Source organism: Tasmannia lanceolata, unplaced genomic scaffold, assembly GCF_043159265.1.
Source record: "Tasmannia lanceolata isolate RefF3 unplaced genomic scaffold, GAP_Taslan_0.1 ptg000007l, whole genome shotgun sequence".
NCBI classification, from domain to species: domain Eukaryota; kingdom Viridiplantae; phylum Streptophyta; class Magnoliopsida; order Canellales; family Winteraceae; genus Tasmannia; species Tasmannia lanceolata.
In genome coordinates this window covers 18,378,819-18,390,907 of record NW_027518684.1, presented here as the reverse complement: position 1 = coordinate 18,390,907, position 12,089 = coordinate 18,378,819, and the positions used below count along the sequence as shown (strand labels likewise).

General features: G+C 40.2%; 1 protein-coding gene across 1 annotated transcript; it reads left to right on the top strand.

Moving 5' to 3' along the window:
- The first annotated feature begins 8,332 nt into the window (after positions 1-8,332).
- Positions 8,333-10,380, top strand: LOC143882173 (CBS domain-containing protein CBSX5-like). The gene is made up of 2 exons (XM_077385629.1): positions 8,333-8,751; positions 9,431-10,380. The coding sequence occupies exons 1-2, from the start codon at positions 8,402-8,404 to the stop codon at positions 10,239-10,241; spliced, it is 1,161 nt and encodes a 386-aa protein (XP_077241744.1). The 5' UTR covers positions 8,333-8,401; the 3' UTR covers positions 10,242-10,380.
- Positions 10,381-12,089: the final 1,709 nt, after the last annotated feature.

The window sequence follows — 12,089 nt, the reverse complement described above, 5'->3', positions numbered from 1 at the left end:
CAGGAGGTTTTCATGAATGTAACTCTTAATGCCTGATGGGAGAACGGTCACCTGTTTCTTTTTTGTAGGTAAGCTGGGATTGAACCTGTGACCTCAAGACTACCACAAAGGGAGGGGTGGATCCCATCTCGTAGATTTGTGATAGCCGCCTAAAAGAGAGGATCATATATTTTACGAGGCTGTCATTCATTTGTCCCATGTTCTTTAACTTGGATTTACGCCAAATTTCTCAAATCAAATCAGAACTGCTCCAAGGAATTCTGTTCCACCCCTTTAGCTTTTTGGTATAGTAATAAAATTTTCAAAAGCCAAGAAACAAGACAAGGCCAAGACACCAAAAGGGAGATGTGCAAACAAAATTATGAGAAAGCAATTGATTTTTCCTCTCAATTAATGCAATTAAAACAAACAAGGCCACTTCTATTAATTAGCATGGGTGTTGGGCCTTGAAGTGACAACACTAGTTTTTTATTTTTTTATATTTTGAGAAGTAATATATTTGTCCCTTCTTCTTCCCCAGGCCACCTCCTCTAGGCCTCTAGTGTGTTTATGACTACTAGGGGTGGCAGAGAGAAGAAAAGGGGGTGAATTTATCATCTCCCTTATTTTATGATAAAAGTGAGCCCTCCTGTAGATATTAAAAAGACATCCTCCCCCAAAATTCAACAGGTAGAAGGTAAATTTTGGTCCCAAAAAATATGAATTGGGCGATAGATGATAGAGAACAACTACACAACTACAAAGAATGTCACTCTTATGATCAACGGTAAAAGACAAATTTTGAATCCTTAGGGGAATAGGGGGGTATCTATGTGAGATCAAGACCGCTGATCTTGTAGAACACCATGACGGGACCCGCATATTCTTTGTCTCGTCCTGAACCATTCATTTGTTGGGCTTCGGCGTAAATACGATGTACCCTGTCTCCATAGGAAGATCAAAACCGTTCATCTATAGAAACCTGCATAGATTGGTAGGTTAGGATTGTCCTGTGGAGATGATTTACGAGATACAGCCTATTTACTCCTTGGCCCAACAAATGAACGGTCTGTATCTTTCTATCTACTTTTGAAAAAATCTGGAGTTCACATAAAATCTCCATTATACAAACCATGGAGTGCAACTCCTATGTATAAGTCGATTGCATGTCTAGTGCAATTCATTTTAAACATAATTTAATAACATTGTGGTCATGACCGTATACAAAACTTTGGAAAATAAAAGAAGGAAAACACTTTTAAAATGGGATTCATGAAAGAATATCACTATTTTTTGCCAAAATAGACTAGAATGATGAGAAAATGAAATATATCACTATACTATCAAATATGTGGAAGCCGGAAAAAATATTCCATGGAACATTAGTGGGCCCAGTTGTAAGAGACGGGTGGAGAGGGAGAGAGACTTGGGGATTATGGAAGTGAGGGGTGCATTAAAGGCCACAAAAACAAGAAAAAAAAATCTAAATTTAGGCCATGGTGGAGAGGGACAGACTTGGAGATTATGGAAGTGAGGGATGCATTAAGAGCCACAAAGACAAGAAAAAAAATCTAAATTTAGGCCAAGTCTGGCTTTCAGGATATTTTTTTTTTCATGATAAATAGGTGTATCCAAGTGGTGAGAGAGGGGTAGGGCAGTTGGAGGAGAGAGATTTGAGAAGGCACGATTTAGATGTGATGGAGGTAAATAACCACCCAATCGGGGACTGGCACGTATCTAGGGATAAAATGGTAATTCCACGTCCAATATGTGGAAGCCCTAGAAACCTCTAATGCCAGCCGCCATCGTCAATTTTGGAGACTAACTATTCCAAGAAAGCTATCAATCAAGCGATATTTATGGGATCTTGAATTCCAGAAAACTAATCCAATCTTCACAGGGAATCCTAAAGGAATTCTCGCAATCTAGAATCCGTTTGGTTGCTCGGAGGTGGCTTGGAGAGCAGTGGAATATGAAGTCAAAAGAAGTCAAAAGAGAGGAGACAGGCATTTTGATTTGTCTAGAATTAGCTTGGAGAATAGTGTAAGTAATGCTTGGTTGCATGGCATATACTCAGAGAGTAGGAGAATAAGTAGGGGTATCATTATCAATATAGGGAGAGAGGAAAGAGAAAAGAGAGAGAGAGAGAGAGTATCATTCCCTAGAAAATTCAACCAAAAGTACTTGTTTTTTGAATAATTTATTTTAAAAGACATAAGAAAGGGACAAGGAGTCAAGACATCAAAGGGAGTAAAAGGGGAGTCCAATGCTATTTTGGTATTTGTCCTATGTGGTAGCTATTCTCCAACAAACCTCCTGGAAAATAAAAACCTAATGGCAACCAAATGGAGCAGAAAGGAAACCAAAAATCCAATGAAACTAGGTTATTCTAGGGATATCTACCAGCCAATGAGGAGAGTGCCATCCAAAAGGAAACTTTCCTCCTTTCCCTGTGGCCCTCTGCCTATATAAGCAGCCCTATGACTCAAAGGTACACATTCTGCAACTAGCCCTATAATTTTCCTTCATTCATCTATTGCGTCACTGACTTAGGCAATGGAGGGCCTTCCCGAAGAACAAACTCCGAGTGGTCTTCTGACCATTTGCTCGTGGTCGCATGCATATCTTACCTCATTCGAAGCTAGCTCATCAGATTATTCTTTTTATCAATAAAAACCCCTTCCCAAATTGTACAAGCTTCTTCCAAAGCATACGGCTTGCTGGATGTATATGATCAATCTAGACAGATGGATCTTATATGAATCGTATGATGAAGTACCGCATTAGTGGATATATAGGAATCCAAATCTGCCGAATCACTCATGTATATGATGTATATGATGATCTTATACATCCTGGGTAACAAATTTCGGCCGCAACAAGATGAGCCTGAAAAGTGGATAAAAACAGGAAAAAGTCATTCCAATTTTTTGCAGAGTAAAAGTCATTCCAATTTTTTGTAGAGTTTTTTGTTTCCAGATTTTTTGTCACTTCCCATCACCAGAGACACTAGTTTCATGTTTTTTATTTCTTGATTTTTAGCCACTTCACCCTCATCTCCACTTGGAGACACTCAATTTATCATAAATAAAAAAATGGTAGCCAAACATGCCCCTAAAGTAGCATATCTTCACTGATTTTTAGGGAATTCTCATGCTCTATCCATGCTCTCTCTCTCTCTCTCTCTCTCTCTCTCTCTCTCCCTCCCTCATTTTCAGTTTCTCTTTCACAATTGGGCCAACGAATATTTGATGGAATGATTTTTCATGGCTGTCAAACAAGTTTTATATAGGCCACCAATAGAAAACCATAAAAGTGTTTACTAAAGAGACATTGCATTATCATTTAATAATTCAAGAATAAAAATTCCGCATAAATGGAGTCATGGTTTTAAATTTCGGATTTCGGTGGAGACCGAAACCGAAATTTGGCGAAATTTCGGATTTCAGTTTCGAGAAAATGTCATTTAAAAAAAAATGTTACAAAATTTCGGTCTGAAATTTCAAATTGAAATACCAAATTTCAGCCCAAAATTTTGGATTTCGGTGGGGTCCGAAATTGGTACCGAAACCGAAATTTAAAACCTTGAATGGAGGGAAGAAGTAGGTTGTCCCCTTCTTCTTAATCGCCTGAAATCCAATTCCAGGAGACGAATTTATTACCCTCTAGCATTGAGTTTTGGGTGTCAACATAAGGTACGCTGGGCGTATAGAGAATTAAAACATAATAAATGGGCCCACTTGTATGTACTTTTCAGTGGTAGATGAAGGATTTAGGAAAATGATATCATCATTCCTTTTTATAGCATCGGCACTCCTCACCTTATTATTAAGGGAAAACTTTATTTCAAACATTATTTTAAACCCATTTTAAGTGAAGAGGAAAGTGTCTCTAGTCTCTCCCCTAGATAAGCTTATCTACTCCTCCCTTTAAAAAAACACAGTGGGCCCACGCCGTTTGGATGATCAAAAGCATTCATTTGATAGGTCCTAACATAGATAGGGTGTGCCCAAAAAATCAGCACCAAAGGGTCATCCTAGAACTTCATTTTGTTGGGCACACCGTGTCCAAAATGGACGCAGACGTTTATATGTGTCCATTCTGGGTACCACAAGGCACCACAAAACGAAGTTCTAAGATGACCCTTTGGTGCTGATTTTTTGGGCACACCCTATCTATGTTAGGACCTATCAAATGAATGCTTTGGATCATCAAAACAGCGTGGGCCCACTGTGTTTTTTTAAAATGAGGAGTAGATAAGCTTATCTAGGGGAGAAACTAGAGACACTTTCTTCTTTAAGTGAAATAATGGTCATAAAATAATTTTACACCCGTTTATTTTATGCCCATTTTGCATCAAAAGAAATGGAGAGTATGGAAACAATGGGGTACACAAATACTGTATATCAGAGATATATATATGATGCCCGACCCTTAAGAAACAAGGGCGGGGAGAGAGAGAGAGAGAGAGAGAGAGAGAGAGAGAGAGAGAGAGAAAACCACCGCCCTTGATTTTCAATCCAACAAAAAGTAAAAAAATGGGGCTTTTGTTGGATCAGAAATCAAGGGTTGGGAGAGGGGGTGTCTCTGTCTCCTTCCTTGTCTCTTGACTGTCGGGTACCGTATAAAATCTCTGTATATCATCCCAACTCCATGCATTTTGCCTTTTATCTTACTCGCTGGATGAATAAGAAGTGTCATTATCAAAATAGAAGAGTGCGGAGAAAATTTACAGATGAATGTGCGAGTATTTGACAGCACCGAGGAATTGCCCAGGAATATGAAGTGACGCCAATGTATATACTCGTATTTAGGGCTGCAACTCGGGTCGGGTGGGTCGGGTTTTGTAGAACCCAACCCTACCCGAGAAATATCTCAGGTCGGGTCGGGTCGGGTTTTTTTTTCGGAAAACCCACGATTCCCAAACCCGGCCCTACCCATGATAAATCTCGGGTCGGTCCGGGTCGGGTCGGGTTTTTTCACGTTTACGCAAATTTTTAAGGAAAATTCTTGTTTGGCAAGGCAACTCAACTCATAGAAGCAGAAATTACACTCACATTACACTTGAATCAAACAATGATGTAATTACACTCACATCACACTTGAATCAAACAATGCTGTAATTAAACAATGTTGTAATTACAATCAAACAATGCTGAATCAAACACTTGAATCAACTCAACTCATAGAAGCAGAAATTACACTCACATACAGTAGCAGTGGGTGCGTGGGTTTTCACTTTTAACTTTGGGATAATTACATTTACACCCCCTCTAGTTTCTGACACATCCACTTCCACCCCTATAGTTTAAAACGTGACAAATACACCCCTGCAGTTTCAATTTGTTTAAGGTTTGCCCCCTCAGCTGAAGGTTCGTCCATAGATTGAAGGGTTAGGATGATCCGATGGATCTGATTTTTTGGGCACACCATATCTATGTCAGGACCCATCAAATGAACGCTTTGGATCATCCAAATAATGTGGGCCCCTATCCAAATCTAAACACTACCAAAAAATCATCCAAATAATGTGGGCCCACATTGTTTGGATGATCCAAAGCGTTCATTTGATGGGTCCTGACATAGTTAGGGTGTGCCCAAAAAATCAGCTTCATCGGATCATCCTAACCCTTCAATCTATGGATGAACCTTCAGCTGAGGGGGCCTACCTTAAACAAATTGAAACTACAAGGGTGTATTTGTCACGTTTTAAACTATAGGGTGGAAGTGGATGTGTCAGAAACTAGAGGGGGTGTAAATGTAATTATCCCTTTAAGAAAAAAATGTACATACTATAACTTATGTAACTCGGGTCGGGTCGGGCCCCTTCAAACCCGGCTCGACCCGAGATTCATGCGGGCTTTTGAATGCTGAACCCGGCTCGACCCGAAACCCATGAAACGTGAACCCGACCCAGGCTATTTTCGGGTCGGGTCGATGCGGGTCGGGTAAAACCCGGCTCGAGTTGCAGCCCTACTCGTATTTGTACCCGTCGCATTAATATACAAGCTAACAAGCCTAACATAAGACCGAATCAGTTAAAAGGTACGAAAATGGGCCCACACAAAAGCGTGAGTACTTTCACTGGTGTTTCGGAAAATACAAAAAAGAGAAGACCCACCGAAAGCGTGACATAACGTGTCGCTGAAACCACCCACGTGGTCTGTCCCACAGTTCAAGATTTTGCATGTTTCACATTCGATTACCATCTAGTTTCTGTAATTTTTGGAACCTTCTGGGCCCCTATTCAATTACATTTAAAATATTCAAATTTTTTTATTTTTTTTTTCGGTAACGAAGGGTGTCCCCATCCCCTCCAGGGTAGGACTATTTCCCTACAGATGCGCGCAATCACCCGGAAACCACGCACAACGGGGAGATTCGAACGCTCGTCACTGGGGAGCAAACCCATGACTTTAGCCAAAGAGCCACACCCTTCCGGGATTAGGAGAAAATATTTATGGCATGACCTATCGATGGTGGCGGACCAACAAATGGATGATTTTAATCACCTGAATTTGCTGGACCGCACTACACTTTTCATGGGCTCACATCTTACGTAAAATCTAGGAATTGATATAGGGAAATTATTACAGCGCCCAAGTATTTTGACAAACATGCGCGCCACTTGTCTGTCGTGTAGTGTTTTGACAAACACGAGCGCAACTTGTCTGTCGTGTACAGACAAGTGGCGCACGTGTTTGTCAAAACACTTGCTCGGGCGCTCAAATCATTTCCCTTGATATATTTGATCCTTTCTTTTTACTTGGGATCGACCCCTCTAGTGTATTTTTGACTAATCGTATCAATAATGAAGCTAAATTCTTGACATTGTTCATTTTGGAGAGATAGCTTATTAATGACCATGGTCTCATTACCCTAAGCTTTCTTCAATGGATGCAGGGATTTTATAATTCATTGCCCAGATAAAACTTGGATTTTATAAGCTAAAACCTTGATTTTACAATCCTGAAATGTACGGTCCAAGTCTTAGCTTATAAAACTAGGTTTTAGCTTATAAAAACTAGGTTTTACCTAGATTTTATAAGGTAAAACCTTCACTTTTACAATCTTCAAAATGTACAATCCAAGTTTTAGCTTATAAAAACCAGGTTTTACCTTGTATAATCCTTGATTTTATAATCTTGGATTATAAAATCCTCGTATCTAAACGGCCCAAACCTAAGATCTTGTTATTTTTATTTTTCATAAATTTATAGGGAAATGATTTATTCGCCCGTCTATCTTGCCATGATGTCGTCCTTATACAAATTGTTCCACCGTTGGCCCTTAACCTGCCAATGAGAGCTACCCCATTTGTGCAAATCTAAACCATTGAAAATAGTACTTGAATGCTTATTGATCAGACGGTTTAGATTATCAGATAACAGTATTTTCTGATCATATCCTCTCTGGAGTAGGCCCTACCAAATTGAGGGTTCATATCACACCTATGTCATGCGAGTTGCACCACATTAGATTTCTTGTGTTCTTCTGGTATCAAGTCTTCCCCTCTGACCATCTAGATTATATTTGGATTGCAAGAAACAAAAGGTGGACCAAATATGTTTCTTTGGAAGAAAAAATATTTCATTCCACAATTTAGAGGGGAAATGATTTGATTTTGGTTAATGTAAAGGGATATCTTACAGTCGAAAATTTTTCATATTTTTCAAGTAATATTGCAAACCTAGCTCCTGGAATTTTATTTACCGTGGAATATTCTTTTCAAGTAAAAGCCATTTCTCTTTATGAGATTTTATATTGTGTAAGCCCTTATAGTCCCATATTTTTCTAAAAGTATTGTACGGACCGCATGAACACAACATAAATAGGTTGTGCCCCAAAAATTATTTCTATAGGAAGATCCTAGCCGTATGATATATAGAAGTTTCCATAATATGCAGTACTCAATAGATCGGAGGGTGGGGATCATCCTATAGAAATTGTTTTTTGGGCACACCCTATTTTCATTATGGACGGTTTGGATCATCCTATAGTGGGGTCCTTACAGTACTTTTTGAATAATACGGGATTATAAGGGCTTACACCATATAAAATCTTTCTTTTGATTTCCAAAATTCAACTAGCCCCGATTCCAAAGTCCAAGTCGCGATTTCTCCAGCCTCTAGAATGCCTATCACGACCAAATTACTTGAAAGGAGCCGAGTCCGAGTCAACTCAGCCAACTCGGCTCTAACCGGTGGCTTCTATCGTACAGACAGCCTTTTTATCCTAATCTTGTGGGCCCCAGTCATTAGCTTTGTAAATCACTCCAGTGTCCAGCCTATAGCCGGTAACAGCCGCCTATAAATAATCCCCAAGACCCCTCTTTCCTCTCATTACTTTCAAAAACCACCAAGCCTCTCTCTTTTCCCTTTTCGCCCCCTTTCTGCAATTTCTAGGGTTTTTCTGCAAGTGCATGGCAGTGAGCTTTCTGTCTAATGAGGTATCCGACCTCTGCCTTGGAAAGCCACCGTTAAAATCGCTTCCTAAATCGGCCACGATCGGAGACGCGATCTCGGCGTTGAAGAGATGCGAAGAGAATTACCTTAGCGTGTGGAATTGCGACCATAGATCGCCGGAAAATAAGATCTCGGTGTCAGATTCCGGCGAATGCCTCTGCCTAGGGAAGATTTGCATGGTTGATATCGTTTGTTACCTCTGCCGTGAGGAGAACATCTTGAGCCCTGCGATTGCTCTTAGATCTCCTGTCTCCGTGCTCCTTCCGGAAGTTCCAGGACTCGTACGACATGTTGAGCGACATTGCAGGTTGGGAATCACGAGATCTAGTTCTTAGGTTCTGAAATTTGAATGTTCTTGAAGTTTTTTTTAGTGTGATACGTTGTTTGTGCCAGATCCGTACTATTTCCTCTGATTTTTGCTCCCGGATTTGAGAAAAATCAGCTTTTTGAGATTTGTTTGGTTCTTTTTTGGTCCGATATTCATGTTTTTTAAGGTTTTTCTTTCAATCAGTTTGATTTCTCATCTAAACGGTGGGTGAGATCTTTATGTTTTGCTTGTTTGATTCGACTAATTCGTAGGATTTTGCATGCTAATCCGTGATTTTTCTCCTTAATTTTTCCTCGTAGACTTCAAAGTAACATATCTTTTCCAGTTTATCCCCCTTCTTGCTTGAGAATTATAATTCTAATTTATCTATTTGTTAAAGGAAAAAATCGTTTTTTTTTTTTTGCCTTTTCAACGCGTTTTCCCCTTTTTTTCAATCGCATTCGTAGCTTCTTTTCTTTCATTTTTCCGTTTTAACTATTTTCTGCTGTGGTAAACGATTTACAGCTATTTAAAAAACGATTAGGAGAGAAAAAAAAAAAGGCGTTTTCTAGCTGTTGATTTGTTCTGATTTTCTCCTTCTGTAAGCTTTTTGCATGTTTTTTACCCTGTTTTTGAATTGATTCTCCTGTAACTAATCTAAACCTCTCTGTTTTGACAGCCTATTAGAAGCTCTGGATCTGATCCTCGAAGGCACACAGAATCTCATAGTTCCAATCCAAAGCAAAAGAAAAAAGCTCCTAAAAAATCACTCAATCCTCAATCCAACCCACGCCAATGGCCATGAATTCTGCTGTCTAACTCAAGAAGACGTAGTCCGATTCCTCCTCAACTGCATAGGCGTCTTCTCTCCGATCCCCGCTCTCTCCATCGAATCCCTCTCCATTATCCGTACCGACATCCTAGCCGTCGGATACCACGATTCCGCATTATCCGCCGTCGATTCAATCTCCCTCGCCCTCTCTGAACAAACCTCAGTCGCCGTCATCTCCCCCGACGGAACCCTAATCGGAGAAATCTCTCCGGTAACTCTCTCCGTCTGCGACGAAACCGTCGCTCCGGCGATCACCGCACTCTCCGCGGGCGAACTCATGGCCTACATTGACTGTGGTGGCCCACCGGAGGACTTAGTCCGGACTTTGAAATTGAGGTTGAAGGAGGGGAATTTGGAAGGAATGTTAGAGATTTTAGGCGAGATATCGAATTCTAATTCATCATCTTCTTCTTCAGAGGATGAATCTCTGATTCCGACCAAGTATAGCCGGGCGAGTAGTTACTCAGCCAGGATGGTGAGACGGGCCGAAGCGATTGTCTGCCATCCTGGCAGTTCGTTGGTTGCTGTTATGATTCAAGCCCTAGCTCATAGGGTGAATTACGTTTGGGTCATAGATGAAGTGGACATTTTAGTTGGAGTTGTTACTTTCTCAGATGTTTTGAAGGTTTTTCGGGAGCATTTAGAGTCTTCTGAGTAGAGAAGAGTGAAGAAGAGCAGCAGAGGGAAACAAATACGGATTTGTGAATATCTGTGTTGAGTTTTTCGGCTTTCTTAGTTTAGGGATTTGTTGTGTGTTTTATTCTGTTTGGTGCTAAAAAAAAGGCTGTTTCTTCGGATTCTCTGGTTTTCTTTTCCTAATGCCATGTCAGATGCCCAGGAAACTTTTTCTTTTTCTTTCCGGGGAAAATAAGTGAACACAGCCTGAAGGAAAACTGCAAGCTTCCTAGACACCGGAATTTTATTTTCCATGGATCCAAGTACTAGTGGGGTTCGATTCCAAATGCCTACAGAATCACGTGTCCGGGCTTGTCTCTTTAGGGACACGTAGCCTGCATGCACGAAATATTTAGATTTTGAACTGATGTACAGCCTAGAAATAAAATAAAAATAAAAGGTGGCCAAGGTCTTATAAATTTCCACGCCTTTTTGTCCTGGACTCTCTCATATACACTACTTCCCACCAATTTCTTAAAAAGAGATATGATATTTCCACCCCTTTTCTCACCTACCATTTCCACTACTTTTGTTTGTCTTGGATTAAAAGTAACTTTATAACAGGAAAAGACAAACAAAAGAAGGTGGTAATGAAGATACTCGCAGCTAAATGCAAACAGTAGAGGCTGGCTTTGCTGGAAAAGAGGGTTGAAATGAGGCCGGGCAAAATTGACCGAACCGAATATTTGGTTTCGGTTCGGGTAAATCAAACCGATTCAAATTTCGGTCACCAAACCGATGTTCGGTTTCGGTTTGAACCCTTGTCTAACCGAAACCGAAACGCTAAAAGTATCAAAACATAGTGATGGGGTGGCATTTGAAAATTGAAGGGGTGCTTATTTCATTCGGTTCTCTACGGATCATCTGAACCGCACATTCTAAGAAATTAGGTCGTGGAGAAACCCCCCACGAGATAGAAAAAAAAGGTGGTTCTTCCTCCTGTCGCCTCTCTGAAAGTCTGAAACCCTCTTCCACATCTCCTTCTCAGAATCTCGGGTGTTCACCTCGCTAAAGCTTTTGCCCTTGCCCTCCTTCCTCATGTGTTTAAGTTATTTTATTTGCAATGGAAAAAGGAAAAAGAAATTTTGGATAAAAAAAATTCTTTTCTTAACTTCTTCAAACAATTCTTATATATCAAACAGGGCCTAAAGGCATGCTTGACAACCATGGAAAAAAAATCAGGGAAACCATAGACGTCATGTTTTGAATGGAAAGGGGCCAATGAGAAACCGAACCAAAACCGAAATTCTTGAATCAGTTCGGTTTGGTTCGGTTTGGCCATTCAGCAATTCGGTTCAGTTCGGTTTCGGTTTCGGTTTGGCATGTAGGATGGTTCGGTTCAGTTTTGGGGGTTCAAACCGAGCCGAAACCGAACCGTTGCCACCCCTAGTTGAAATATCATGTCCATTATTAAAAAATTCCAAATTGTTGCCTTTCCGGTAATCTACTACACCCAAGTGTCATGGAATCCAAAAACCAGAGGTACAAAAGCCTTGATCTCTGGAAAAGCAAAGAATGAAAGCTACATATATCTATGCTGTGTGGATAATATTTACTTCCACTCCTCATTTTTGGCATATCATATCTCGTGGAAGAAAATGCAGAGGCCATACATTGAAATAAAGAGTGTGCTAATATCAATACATGGGAGGTCTAAATATCAGTTTCCTACTTTTATTGTCTTTCTTTCTGAGTTCTGACCTCGCCCCATGCCATACAGTATGGAGAAAATAAACTTCCATAACTTTTGCAGCTGTTTCATACACATAATTGAGAGTGTTAAGTGCATTGGAATTTATGGGGCAGATGTTACACTTCATAACGCCCATCT